This window comes from Prenolepis imparis, unplaced genomic scaffold, assembly GCF_030444845.1.
Source record: "Prenolepis imparis isolate NDT839.2.m4 unplaced genomic scaffold, iyPreImpa1.0 SCAF_10, whole genome shotgun sequence".
Lineage (NCBI taxonomy): Eukaryota > Metazoa > Arthropoda > Insecta > Hymenoptera > Formicidae > Prenolepis > Prenolepis imparis.
The window spans coordinates 1,151,065-1,166,785 of NW_028141168.1; the positions used below are offsets into that span (position 1 = coordinate 1,151,065).

The 15,721-nt window shown below is 39.9% G+C and overlaps 1 protein-coding gene across 1 annotated transcript; it reads right to left on the bottom strand.

The window, feature by feature from the left end:
• Positions 1–7,899: 7,899 nt before the first annotated feature.
• LOC145942164 (uncharacterized) lies at positions 7,900–13,041 on the bottom strand. Its single transcript, XM_083048633.1, has one exon. The coding sequence runs from the start codon at positions 13,039–13,041 to the stop codon at positions 7,900–7,902; it is 5,142 nt and encodes a 1,713-aa protein (XP_082904759.1).
• Between the last annotated feature and the right edge of the window lie 2,680 nt (positions 13,042–15,721).

The following is a 15,721-nucleotide window of genomic DNA, read 5'->3' on the forward strand; positions in this document are numbered from 1 at the left end:
GTGTATATGTCTAAAAATTTTCAGTATCTATGATGAATGTGCAATTTTTAATGATACATATAAAACATAATCAGTGAATCCATCATAATGAATTTAAAAACATGTTTGATTCTTATTAAAAATCATATATATAATTAATATATTATCAATTTTATATATTGCAGTGAAACAATCAATGAAGTAACAGCGCTAAAAGTAAATTTGATGAAGTTAAAAGATATAATAAGCAATGAATCAAGTAGCTCTGATGAAGCTTCGGAATGAGCTTAGCCACAAAAGAACAGTGGGCAAAAGAATGTAATCAAAATTTTAATCACTTATTTAATTAAAAATTACCGATTTATGTCATGTTTGGTGTCATTTTAATCGCAAAAACCTCATTAATTCATTAAAATAATTTTCAACTCGATAAAATGCGAAATACAAAAATTGTATTTTCCATAATAACATGACATATGATATGAAAGATTATATTTAAAAGGAACCTCGCGAGAGAGACTTCGGACCTCTTTGATGATACGTCATCTCGCTTGTTCTTTATTCGTTCTCGCTCTCGCTTCGACGACATCGGGAATCTTTCCTTATCTACAATAATCACGATTGTAAACATCTTATACATAAAAACTAAAACTTTTAATTTGCATTTTATCGGTTTAAAAATAATCATAGATCGACGAAAATGTTGATTCCTGATTTCTTTTCGATTATATTGATATTGTATAATCTCTGCTCCATAAATAACTTATAACGTAAAAGGACTTACGAAAAACGTATGATGCAAGAGAGTGTTCAGTTTATCACCCAGAAAATTCGAGTTCAAATCTATCAGTATCAAAATGTTTTTTTCTTTTTTTTCCTTTTTTTAATAATATATTGGAATATACAAAAATTAAAAATATATTTTGTAAAGGCGACAAACTAAAAAATTTTTTAATATTGAAAATATCATTTTACAGCTACACACATCCCAAATAGCACAAGAATGTATAAAAAATGTTTAAAACTCATTTTCAAAGATATTTTTAAAATGTTAAAATATAAAGTACCTTTTTATTCATTAAAAAACATTCATTTATTTTACACTATTTTTATTTAAAGTTTAAATATTTAATATTTTATAAATTATTAATAAAAAATATTAATAAAATAAATATTTATTTAACGCTTATTAAATATTTATTTTATTAGTATTTATTAATTCATATTTTATTAATAAAATATTGTAAACGTTAAATTAATATTTATACGTATATTACATTAACGTGAAAATAATAAAGGTTTTTTTAATGAAGGGACTTATTTTTACATTTATAAAATATCTTTGAAAATGAGTTTTAAATATTTTTTATACTTTCTCTCTCTCTCTCTCTCTCTCTCTCTCTTTCTCTCTCTCTTTCTTTCTCTCTCGCTACTTGGGATCTTGTATATAAATGCAAAGTAATTCCGTAAATAAATTATAATAAATCTATATAGTAGCTCTGTGTGTGTGTGTGTGTGTGTGTGTGTGTGTGTGTGTGTGTGTGTGTGTGTGTGTGTGTGTGTGTGTGTGTGTGTGTGTGAGAGAGAGAGAGAGAGAGAGCGTGAACGTGAGCGTGCATGTGTAGTTGTAAATGATTTATGAAGCTTTTTTTTTCTTTTTTTTAAGTGGGGGAAACCTTCAAAAGGCACCCCGGTTTTTCGGGGTAGTGTGAGATTCTTACTCACTAAAACCCCCACTGTGCATACGTTACCTGCTGCAATACAATGGCGTTGATTCAATGGTATCCACGCCTCTCCATTTAAAATGATCCGCCCTTCAGACATGTTTACTCCAAATCTATCTGTAACAATAAGCAACTCTATGCTGCATACATAGATTAATATCAATATAATTATAATAAAATAAATTGTTCATTTCTGAAAAGAAAACAATGTGAATTATATTATATTAAAATATCAATTAGTTAGAGTTAGAATAAAATCATTATTTTTTGCGCTTATCGGAAACACAACAACAGAAGCGCTACAACATATTATTGTTACATATTCTTATCCCGAAAATTGTTATATATAAATATTAAATATAAAATATTGTAAAAAATATGTAATATAAATATAAAAATATTAGATTTATTAATATAATTAATATAAATAACAAATGTTAATAAAAGTCTGATATATGCAATTTTTTTCCAATGCAATGAAACATTTAATTTATTACCCATACAGATGTCTTTTAGACATTATGTCATAAAATGTCTTAAAGACGTATTAAAGACGTCTTAAAGATGTCTTATGTCCCGATTTTAGACATGTTTTGGTTATGATGCTGTATGGGTAATTATATATTTCATTGTATTTCTAAGATCTTTTTCATTTAAAATTTTTTAATACAGTACGATAACTCATCTCATGGGATAAAGATGTATAATAATATGTATACAATGTACAGTAAACAATAGCCAGCAATGTACATATAAACATACATACTTTTAAATATCTGTTTTATTAATTTGTATTCTACTCTATAATTTGAAGTAAATAAAAATTTAAATGTATGTAATTGCTATTGTTTCTGTGCATAATATTTAATAAACAACACGAATTAATAATTCGAGTGGATCGCAATTTAAACTAAGTTAAATGATTGCGTCGCAAAGTGACCTCAACCATATTATGGGAAGTATACTTTATAAAATATTTCTTGTTATTTTACGTTTATTTGTTTATATCATTTCATGTATATGTGTTTCTATACTTGTATTTTGTAATTTGTTTAATTTTGATCTGCCTCTTACTATATATTTTTGAAAATAGTACATTGCAAAACAAAACCTATCTAATAATATTAACACTTTGCGACGCAATCACCTCAGTTCAAATTGCGATCTAATTTGCAATGCACTATTTTCAAAACAAAAGTATAATATAAAATTTTATATTAATATTACATATATAAAAAATAGAATGGGCCCCTCCAACGCCCATTCCCGTGAGAACGCAACCAATATCCTTTTATCGTCTCTCCGAAATTTTTATTCGCATGCGAGATAGAGTAACAATTACATATTACTATATGTTCTGTACAATGACAATTGCAGATAACTTTTACCATCTTATTTTATCATTGCTTATTTTTGCATAATGACAGCAATAAAAGCTTACAAAGATGATAATGAAAAATATTAATTCGAGAAAGGCAATAATTTGTTGCTTTCTAGAATTTTAATTAAATGACGTCTCATGCATTGTACGTCACTGGAATATTTTTCATTACAAGGATTTTCTTTCAAGGCTACAGTTGTAGCGAAAGCTGCAGCATAAATTCCGCAAGAGGTGCAATCCGGTTGTATTTGCACTTCTTCGAAAATTATATCATATTCGTTTATCTTGGGATAAACATTTATTTTCTTCTTTTAACAAATCAACAGCATAGACTATAGCGTCTAAAAACTAGTCTCTCTGACACGTTTTTTTACTTGGCTAAGTAAAAATGCAGCAAAATGTGAGTATTATATATGGAAGAGGCTCACTTGCGCACAGTACAATTGCACACGTTGCAATTGCACACCGTGCTATTAGACACATAAAGTTGCGCACAGTTCTTTTGCCCACAGTTCTTTTGCGCACAGTTCTTTTGCCCACTGTTCTTTTGCGCACCGTGCTGGTAGGCACCCCTACCGGCGGGGTGGGTGCGGGAGGGGGGGGGGCGAAGGCCCCCCTTGCACCCCCCGTGTGTGTGTGTGTGTATGTGAATAGAGCATGTGTGGCGCATTTTCGTGTCCAATTGCACGGTGTGCAAACGAACGGTGGGCAAAAGAACTGTGCGCAACTTTATGTGTCTATCATTACTTGTTTTGTTATTCGATCATTAATTCTAATCATTAATTGTTTTGTTATTCGATCTTGCGCTGAAGAAGGCCCAAAAAAAGGAGCTGAAACGTCCGCTAATTATTTATTTTTAATCACCATATTTATGTATTTTTAATATAATAAAGAATTTTTTTGCGTCATAACATCCACGCTCACGCTCTCATAGCCAAATCACCTATTGATTTCGATGTTTTTATGTGTCTAATAGCACGGTGTGCAATTGCAACGTGTGCAATTGTACTGTGCGCAAATGAAGGCTTCTCATTATATATATTCATATATATTAAGTATGATAATATGCTTAGTATGAAAATTTATACACATATGTAAACAAATGTTTTCGATTTTATATTTGAATTTTATTATATTTTGCATGTCCAGAAACAACATACTGGTACAATACCTAAGAAAGCACCTCCTTCCAAAAAGACAACTATAGATTATTCACACATGCATAAATTATATGTGCTTGATAAGGATGATAATTGTGTTGTATGTATCCTGAAAACAGTACACATTGCAAGTTTAAACTTTTCCATTATCATTATATACTTTATTATTTATTTTTATAGGATTTAGAAAAATAAAAAATCGATGATGCACCTAATAAAGTTGAAAAACACAATAAAGAAAAAATTACATATCGGTTAGTATCAGAACCAGAACAATTTAAAAGGTTTGATATATCAATAATAATGAGGAAAATCAGGAATCTGTGGTTTCAGTTTAAAAATCTTTTTCTGTTTTCAAATTTAGTTCAAGTCAAGTAAAAGAAGCAGAGCAAAAACGGGCCAAAGATTTCATTACAGAATATGAGAAGAAAATAAAGTTAGTATTTTTCTGTTAATCTTTTTTTATATTTGTGTATATGTCTAAAAATTTTCAGTATCTATGATGAATGTGCAATTTTTAATGATACATATAAAACATAATCAGTGAATCCATCATAATGAATTTAAAAACATGTTTGATTCTTATTAAAAATCATATATATAATTAATATATTATCAATTTTATATATTGCAGTGAAACAATCGATGAAGTAAGAGAGCTAAAATTTAATTTGCTGCTGTTAAAAGATATATTAATGAGTAATGAATCATCAAGTAGCTCTGATGAAGCTTAGGAATGAACTTAGCCGCAAAAGAACAGTGGGCAAAAGAACTGTGCGCAAAAGAACTGTGGGCAAAAGAACTGTGCGCAAGTGAGTCTCTCCCAAGTTGCACCGTGAATGTCATTGGCATGCTTTATTAAAAATTTATCGACTCGCATCGGCCCAGTTTTCAAAATTCGGGTTTTTATGTCATTGAAGTAACTTTCTACGTAACTTGAAGTTGCATGTGTACTGCAATCCATTCCAACGCTGGTCCATAGAGGAAATTCCTTAACACGCAGCGAAAGTATATTGACGAATTCTGGTAAAAAAAATTACTTCAGCTCGTTTAAACACGAATGCGCACGGAAGTCGGTATTGTTTAAAAAATGAAATGGCAATTTCATTTGTCCATACTCCTGACTTCAATTTTGCTCTCGAACTGCACTCGATATCAGGCTTCATAGCATTCCATTGTTGCTCTTAAGACCAAATCAAATTTAATGTATTCAAAAAACGATTCTCATTATTAAATCAGAATATGATTCGTCGTAATAATATACAATGTGTTTAGGAGTTTGTACGTATCTATAAAAAAAATTTTTTTTCTAGAGTTCATATTAACAATAATTATATTGTTGCGTCCCCCGGACGCCTCTTGCGATATCTCAAGAGATATCTCACTCGCACAAGCACTCTCACTCGCGCGCGAAATAAATCAAGACACGGTTAAGCACAGAATGTTATTTAATGAAGTGACGACCCTTTGAGATGCAGAAGAAGAAATACAATAAATCGGGAAAATAGTCTGAGGTCTCGTAACACGTCAAATCGGTTTGACAGCTCGACCAAGACTCAAGATGGAGCCGGAAAACAAACGAAAGTCGGAGGTTGTTTATCAACAACCCCCTTGACGACGATCCTCCGGAAACGTATACGGAGTGATCCCGAGGATGAGGATGCAGATCCGAGGGGGCGCAACAATATATATAATATTGTGAAGAATAAACATTTATGTAATTATATTGAAATATAATTTATGTAATTTTTACTAAATATGTTCCCTGTTAGACTTCCTTTTTCCTTATACAAATTATTAAAGAAAATTACCGATTTAATCTAATAAATAAAAGAATGTTCAAAATATTTAATTGTGAATATTACAGATACGCATGCAAATATGCTCAAATTGTCGTTTCTTGCAATAGTTTATTAAAATTAAGGGACATTGCTTTTAAAATTTCTTATTGAAATTATAAAATTAGTGCACTTTTAATTAATATTAAAAAATATTTTTATATTTAGAAGACAATGCTAAAGTAAAGTTTTGTTATACACGTGATATATGTGACATAAATGTACACAATGCATGTTTTAAAAATAGAAATTAACACTAAAAATTAAGGCTTTTAGACTATAAAATGTTATGATTTGAGAAATGTGTATAAATATGATTTTATTATATTTCTTTTTCACATTTGATTTTATTATATAACTTTATAATATTTTTATCAGGAATGTGTATAGGTAATATAATATATAAAAGTTGAACTTTTCATTAATTATGTATCTGTTGCAAGATTTTATTCTACTCAATTAGCATTAAATATTGCTACTGATGAAAATAAACCTTTAGACACATAAAGGAGTAGAAACAAATATCGACTGTATTTTTATACGAACTCCAACTTACAAATTGTGTACACTACTTGGACTTTTCTGTGAAATACTATATAGGTAAGTGTGTTACATACAAATACACATATTATAGCAATTGTTAAACATAAAATTATTTGTTTATAGACACTATTTGTTTATAGACAATATTTATTAATATTTATTTTAATTATTTTGTTCGAGAACGCGCGTCGTGAAGATAGGATGCGCTGGATAGATAAGTCACCGTTTTTTTTGTATATAAAGACTTTTAATTAATTGACATACACTAATTAACAAAAGTGAACACGCACAATATTAATACAAAATTTGAATACTTTTCAGAGCGATAAATCAAAGAGAAAACGTAATAATGATAAGCGGAGGTCGTCAACGAATTTGCGGTTTTTCAATAATTAGCGGAGATGCGATATGCGGTTTGACTGCGATATGCTGCGATAAGGCCCTTAGAATTTTGTCGGCGCTCCCTTTATTGTCTCGGTGCGGGAGCCCGTCACGTCACCACGCGCCAATCAATCTTCAACAAATTTAAAGTTGTTGAGGTGACGCAAGGGCGTCTGGCGCCATTGGCTGCCGCGCAATCCGCGCTGAGTAAGCACGGGCCTGACATGCGCGAGGCAATCGATTGTTCCATCGATTGGCCCTCGGAAATCACGTGATCGTTTTGCGCATGTGTTTCGCGACGTTGGTAGTTGTAACTCAGTGCGATAACCGTTGAGGATTTGTTATTTATTATTGACGCTTTAATTGCCTCGATGATTTATGACATAGTTATTCCTAGCTAGGTGAACTTTTTTCTGCTATTTATTCGACCGCGAAATATTATCACAACAGCCGAAATAAATTAAAGCGGATATATTATTGCAATTTCGAACATCCCGCCCGCCTTGTTACGTCGTGACAAAATAATTTGCTAATGATCGCTGGTCGCAGAGCGCGCTTCATTGGTCGGTGAGTGTAACGGTGCGGCTGCGCGTTACGACGCACGTGGTGATCGCGTGTCACGCGAGGTTCGATCAGCTGTGGTATGTGCGACACGTGTTTAGTGAATAACGCGGATTAAAGTGATCGTGTGAGACAATTATGACCACATGCAATGCGGTAAAATTGATTCTCCGGTAGTGTGTAGATGACGTGCAGTGTGTATGTTGAAGAGTGCGGCTGTGATGGAAAAAGAAATGCTGGTGAATTTGAGATAGTGTAACCGGAAGTGTGTGTGAATCGAGTGTGTTGTGTAAAGTGTGAGAGGTGTGATTTTGTGTTGAATGAGTGGTGTGTTAAATGTCGGTGTTCGCTACGTCTGCTTCAACGCCGGGAAGCAGGACAATTTTTACGATCGGACGCACGAGTTCGGAAGAAGCGGTCCGGACGGTGACCACACGCACAACGCCGTCGTCTCCGTGATGCAACTTCGTGATCCGGGCGAGAGGCCATCGGCTTGGAGGAGAGATCTCGGAGCGCACCAGGCAGAGTGCTCCGATGCGGGGTGCCGTCTCGTCCTTCAACCACTTGGATCGCGAGGTGAGTCCGTGTATGTACTCTTTCGACCACCTTCCCCAGAAGTGGTCTCTCATCTGCTGCAAGTGATGCCATCGTGACCTCGTGTTTCCAGGTTCGCCCTCCTGCAACGGCTCAGGGATGGCGAGAAGAGGCGCCCCGATTAGGAAGTGTCCAGGAGTGAGCGCTGAAACATCGTCTGGATCGTCGGAGAGTGCCTGTAAAGGTCTAGAGTTTAGACATGCCTCAATTTGAGTGAGGAGCGTGTTTAACTCCTCGAAGGTGAGGGTGGTTTCGCCTATCACCCTCCGCAAGTGATACTTAGCGGATTTGACGGCGGCCTCCCATAATCCACCGAAGTGCGGAGCCGCCGGCGGGTTGAAGTGCCAGCGGATTCCTTCCTTGGCGGCTGCGCGTGCGATTCCTTGACCCTCCGACGACGCCGCAATGAAGAGCTCTCGTAGGGTGCGGTCAGCTCCAACGAAGGTCGTGCCGCAGTCGCTGAAGATATCGGCGCAGAGACCTCGTCGGGAAACAAATCGGCGAAGGGCGGCGATGAAGGCCTCAGACGAGTAATCCGAGACGAGCTCTAGGTGAATGGCCTTCGACCAGAAGCAGATGAAGACTGCAATATAGCCCTTGTAGGCGCGGTGGCCACGACCCTTGCTGGTCCGGATGAGGATTGGTCCCGCGTAGTCCAACCCAGTGCGGAGAAATGGCCGTGTTGGAGTGACCCGGCTGCGTGGCAGATCGCCCATCGGCGGTTGTGGGGTCGTTGCTCGCCACCTTGTGCAGGTGACACAGCGATGTAGTCGCTGCTTCACCGTTGAACGTCCTCGAGGTACCCAGAAACGTTGTCGAAGTAATCCAAGGGTCAGTTGCACTCCTCCGTGCAAGGTCCGGCGATGACAAGAATCGATCAGCAGTCGAGTCAGCCATGAAGTCGTTGGAGCAATCATCGGATGTCTCTCGTCTGGTGACAAGAGTGAATTTTTTAAACGTCCTCCTACTCTCAGCACGCCATGTGCGTCGATGAATGGAGACAGTTTGGCCAGCGGACTGCGTGTTGCAACAGTGCGGCCTGCAGAGGCAGAGGCGACCTCATCTGAGAAGTGCAGTGATTGTACTTCTCGTAGCCAGTGTGATAGCGCCGTATCCAATTCGTCCGAGGTCAGTGGCAGTCCAGGTGTGACAGTTGGTTCTGCCGGGCGGAGCCAGCGACGACACCACGCTGTGACTCGTAACAGGCGGTGCAGCGACGAGAAGCGAAGAAGGAGCTCAGGTTCTATGACGACCAAGCTCTTCGTCAGCAGGCTAGTGGCTCGTCTCTCAGGAAGGTCGTCCTCTCGGGTGTCCATCTCGGTGTTCGGCCATGTAGTCTCATCCTCCAGCAACCAGGTAGGTCCTGTCCACCATAACGTATGATCCCTTAGTTCCGTCGGATTAATGCCCCTTGATGCACAATCCGCAGGGTTATCTCGACCAGCTACGTGTCTCCATAGTGCATTTGGCAGCAGCGTCTGGATGTGAGACACCCGGTTGGCAACGAAGGTCTTCCACCGTGATGCGTGTCCTTGGATCCACTGAAGTGTGACCTTCGAGTCTGACCACAGATGAGTTGTTGCGTCTTTCAAGTCGAGTGTGTGCTGAACGTGCTGTGTCAACGTGGTGAGTAATGTGGCAGCGCAAAGCTCAAGTTTCGGCAAGGTCACTTGTTTGACAGGTGCCACCTTGCTTTTGGCCATTAACAATTGTACTGAAGTTCCGTCTTTTCCAGCGATGCGGAGGTACACGGCTGCGGCATACCCTCGTTCGGATGCGTCGGCGAAACCATGGAATTGCAGCGATGAGCATTCAATTCCAGTGCCGAGCCAGCGAGGTATTCGTAGGCGATCGAGATGATGGAGTTCACCCAGCAACTGCTGCCAACGATGGGCGTCTGCTGGTGGCAATGGGGCATCCCAGTCTAACCCCTGGAGCCATGTAGTCTGGATGAGGATCTTCGCGCGGATGACGACTGGAGCGAGCCAACCCAATGGATCGAAGAGACGTGCGGTTTCAGAGAGAACACGTCTCTTCGTGTACTCCGTGATAACAGGTGGATGCAGCACGAAGGAGAATTGATCGCCTTGAGGATGCCACCGTAGTCCCAACGTTGAGTAGCCCTCTCCATCCCACGAGTGCTGTGACTGCTGCAGGCGATGATCGTGTGGGACGCCCGTCAGGATTCCTTCTTCGTTGGCTGCCCACTTTTTTAACGGGAATCCGCCCGCCATGCAGAGGTTGCGCAGTTCCGCTTGGAGGATGATCGCTTCGTTGATGGTGTTTGCTCCGGTGACCACATCGTCGACGTAGCAATCCCGTCGCAACGCTACAGCGCCGCGAGGAAAACGTTCTTCTTCGTCCTTGCCTAGTTGTTGAAGTGTCCGTATGGCGAGAAATGGAGCGCAACCGAGACCATAGGTCACCGTCCGCAGCTGATACTCCTGCACTTCATCGTCAGGAGAATGCCGCCACAGGATCGTCTGGAAGCTGCAGTCATCTGGATGCACGAGAATTTGTCGATACATCTTCTCGATGTCAGCGACGAAGGCGTATCGGTATTGACGCCATCGGAGCAGCACGTCGGCGAGTGTTGGAAGAAGATTTGCGCCAGTAAGGAGGTGCGTGTTCAGCGATTCCCCTGCTCGTGTGCGCTGAGACCCGTTGAAGACAACCCTCAATTTGGTGGTGATGCTGGATTCCTTGAAGACTCCATGATGAGGTAGGTAGCACTTGCTTTGACTGGCAGTTGTTACAGTGTTTGACATCGTCATGTGTTGCAGGTCTTCGTACTCCCGCATGAAGCTTCGGTAGAGGTCACCGAAGCAAGGATCCTGGACGCAACGTCGCTCCATAGCTGTCAGGAGGCGTTCAGCTGGCTTGCGGGTTTCCTGGAGTGTCGTCGGTGGTGAGGAGAAAGGCAACCTCACCACGTATCTCCCAGAGGTAGTGCGGGTGTGACTGCGGACAAAGAGCTCCTCACATCTTTGTTCATCGGGAGTGAGTGACGCCACAGCCTTGGGCTCCTGTTCCTGCTCCCAGAATCGCCGAACTAGGTCGGCGAGGTCGTAATCGGCGGTGCACCGAAATGTGCGGCGGTGATCTTCGGTTGACGCTGCATCGGAACCCCCGGAGAGAATCCAACGAAGGATGGTCCGCTGAGCGATCGGCATCTCTGGTCCGCCCTTGCGTACTCCCTCCTCGATGATGAAGGATGTGACTTCTGCTCCCAGGAGTAGCTCTGCTGGATCGTCATCCTGAAACCGTGGGTCGGCTAGCTGGAGTCCTCGGATGTGGGACCAGCGGTGGTCGGCCCTTGATGTGCGGTCTTGTTGTATCGAGAGGCGCGGTAATACATACGCTACCACGGAGAACTCAGCGTTGGTCACGTCTGAAGTGACATTCAACGTGACCTTGCCGCGGGTTGGTCCTGGACGGACTCCTCCGACGCCAAAGATGGACAGCCCCGTATACTCTCGCTGCAGTCGCAACCGTTGAGCCAAGGTCTCGGAGACGATGGACAGCTCGGAACCTTGGTCGATCAGGGCTCGTACCGCGTGAGGGGATCCATACCGGTCGGCGATGATGACGCGTGCTGTTGCCAGGAGGATGGCCTTTCTATCCCCGCTCTGATGTGTAGTGGCCAGTGTAGTGGCAAGTGTGGAAGCTGATGTGGCGGCAGACGTTTTGACCTCGGACGTCGAGGATGCGGTGTGAGCTCCGTGCAGCATGGTGTGGTGACGAGCGTTGCAAGTGAGGCAGTTCCTTTTTGACTGACACCGTGCGAGGAAGTGGTTCCCCAGACAGTTGAAACAGAGCTTGTTCGTCTCAACGAACGTCTTTCGTTCCATAGCGGTTTTGGCCTTGAACTCGCGGCAGGCCATTAGTACGTGTTTCTCACGGCAAAGGGCACATTGTGGAGATGCCGATCCGTGCTTCGCGACGTGTGATTTGGCGACCCGTGGTGCATCTCCCGAGGTTTTGCTGACCCCTTTCGGTCGTGCGGCGTTGAGTGTCAAAATCCGTCGGCTGATGAAGTCGAGAAGTGTCTCGTGCGATGGTGGTTCGACGGATCCCGAAGTGGAAGTCTCCCATTCTAAGCGAGTGGTTGCGTCGAATAGGTCAGTGACCAGATAGTTGAAGAGGTCCATCCCGTGCGTGTCGATTGGGCGACCGATGCTCTCCTGTGCGTTGACGACGGTGGTAACGGCGTTGTGGATGCGGCTCAGCTCATCGGCGGTATCTCCCTTCATCTTTGACACGTTGATGAACGTGGCAAAGTTGGAGCGGATAAGCTCTCTCTTGTTGTCGTAGTGTTTGCTCAAGATCGCCCAAGCGCGATCGTAATTATCACCGGTGACAGGTAATGATCTGATTAATTTTTCAGCCTGCCCTGTCACACTCGAGCGGAGATGGTGGAAGCGCTCGATGTTTGAAATCGACGCATTGTTCCCGACGACGGAGAGGAAGAGATCTCGGAAGGATGGCCAGTCAGCATAGGTGCCCGAGAACGGCGGCACCTTGATGCGCGGCAGCGAGGACTTCGATGCGACATCGTGAGTTGGACGCACGGGCGGCTCCCGGAATAGTTCGGCGTAGCCATCCAGCAGGCTCCGCTGCGCCACGTAGAGGTTCTCTGTATCCTCATGCAGCTCTGACTTGAAATAATCACTGTCAATAAATTTGTCTTTCAGGGTCGCGCGAATGAGGTCATGTTGAGCCTCAAATTTCGTCCACAACTGATCGACGATTCTGGTGCGTGTGGTGACGGCACTGGCGGTGATGTTGGCGTTGCCCAGTTTCCTCAGGTACTCCACCGAGCGTGAGATGCGGACTTGGATCTCGCGTTGAGAATCGATCAGCGTGGCCACATCCATCATTGTTGCTTGCACTCGGCTTTGGCGGACACTCACTTCACTCCACTCGAAAAGTCACGCTCACGAACTTGCGGGTGCCGGCGCGACGACGCGATCCGGCTCGAAGGACCAAAAATATGTTCGAGAACGCGCGTCGTGAAGATAGGATGCGCTGGATAGATAAGTCACCGTTTTTTTTGTATATAAAGACTTTTAATTAATTGACATACACTAATTAACAAAAGTGAACACGCACAATATTAATACAAAATTTGAATACTTTTCAGAGCGATAAATCAAAGAGAAAACGTAATAATGATAAGCGGAGGTCGTCAACGAATTTGCGGTTTTTCAATAATTAGCGGAGATGCGATATGCGGTTTGACTGCGATATGCTGCGATAAGGCCCTTAGAATTTTGTCGGCGCTCCCTTTATTGTCTCGGTGCGGGAGCCCGTCACGTCACCACGCGCCAATCAATCTTCAACAAATTTAAAGTTGTTGAGGTGACGCAAGGGCGTCTGGCGCCATTGGCTGCCGCGCAATCCGCGCTGAGTAAGCACGGGCCTGACATGCGCGAGGCAATCGATTGTTCCATCGATTGGCCCTCGGAAATCACGTGATCGTTTTGCGCATGTGTTTCGCGACGTTGGTAGTTGTAACTCAGTGCGGTAACCGTTGAGGATTTGTTATTTATTATTGACGCTTTAATTGCCTCGATGATTTATGACATAGTTATTCCTAGCTAGGTGAACTTTTTTCTGCTATTTATTCGACCGCGAAATATTATCACAACAGCCGAAATAAATTAAAGCGGATATATTATTGCAATTTCGAACATATTTAAAAACTTAAACTATTTTTGAAATTTTTCCACATCTTTATATATTATTTATCTATATTTACTATTTCTTTATAAAAAATTTATTTTTTTGAAAAGCACCGTTATAAAAAATGAGTAATAATGATGTTCAATCAAATTTTAAAAAAATCTTATCTAAATCTTAAAATGTAAAAACAGCAGTTAATATTCGATTACTGCAGATGCAGTTTCAATGTGAGATAATTTTTCGTTTTTAAGACTAATAATAAACCAACAAACGCTACAATTAGACCAACAATCATCAGCAAACGATTACGCATCGATTAGACCGTTTTTTAATTAAAAATGAGATTTTTCCGGCTAAGTTCACGCTAATTTTTGTTTTTTTTTCAATTTAAGAAGAAAATATGAACCAACAAACGCTAAAATTAGACCAACAATCATCAGCAGACGATTACGCATCGATTAGACCGTTTTTTTTTTATTAAAAATGAGATTTTTCCGGCTAACTTAACGCTAATTTTTCTTTTTTAATTAAAAAAAAAATTAGAAACCAACAAACGTTGTAATTAGGCCAACAATCACCAACAAACGACCAACAAACGATTTAAAAAAAAAAAATTAAAAAAGTCGAAGTTGACCGGCTAAGTTCCCGGAGCTCTCTGATGATGACGAAATCGATGAAGCAACGGTTACCGGCATCGGTAACAGAGGGTGCTTTCCGAACACAGGCGACACAGATTAAAGCACCGAATGACCGGAAATAATCCGAACCGCGGTGGCCGTCAGTGTGGCGATATGGGCCGGGTTTTTCGCGCATGCGCGGCCAGTACGCTTTCAGTAAAGTACCTCCATATAATTAGCAGACGAATTAGAGATTTCTTATTTTCTATTATACCAATCGCTTGGGAATCATTTGGGCAAATTTAGGAATAGATTCTCATAGTTTAGGAAATAGTAGTTTATTTATAATTAATTAAAATAAATTGAGCGTATAGTTAGCAGACATAAATTTAAAAAATATTTTTTTTATTGTAATTGACGTGAAATTATTTGGGAAACACGTTTGTAATGTTCTTAGCCTTTGGGAAATAATTATTTTATCTGAAAATCAAGTTTAAAGTACATTTATTAGACATCAATTAGACAAATTTTATATTTCTTATTTTTCTTTATTATTTCTTATTTTTTCTTATTGTAATCATTTGAGAATCATTTGGACAAATTTAGGAATATATTTTCATAGTTTTAAGACTAATAGTTTATTTATAATTACAGAAAATTAATTAAGAATGAATAGTTAGCAGATATAACTTTAAAACATCTTTTTTTTATTTAAAGCAATATGAAATCATTTGGGAAACGCGTTTTTAATGTTGTCAACGTTTGGGAAATAATAGTTTATGAGGAAAATACTCTCAAGGCTTAAGGTTTAAATCATCTATTGTGGACCAAGTCTTTTGTTAGAAGCTATAAGCTCAAGAAAGACTATAGAAATTTTTTATTTGATAGCCAATCGCTATGTCCGACAAACTCGTCGTATGTACGGCAAATGTAATATATTTATTATATATAATATAATAATAATAATTATTATTTAACTGTGTATAATATAGAAAATTTCTTGAGTCTCTATTTTTTAGTTAATCAATGCGCTTAAACAGATTGTCGTACGACAAATTTAATATCACCCTTAGGGCCATTACATACTTGACGCGATGAGCGATGAGCGATATCCAATAAGAGCTTCGATTTTTTACTATCTTACCCTTATAATTTTTTATGCAGAATGTTACAAGGAATTTATTTACATAAAATATTTAAGGTAATTCCATTTAAAAAAATCAAGTTGACCTTAAAATAACCTTGAAACCGTCTCCTA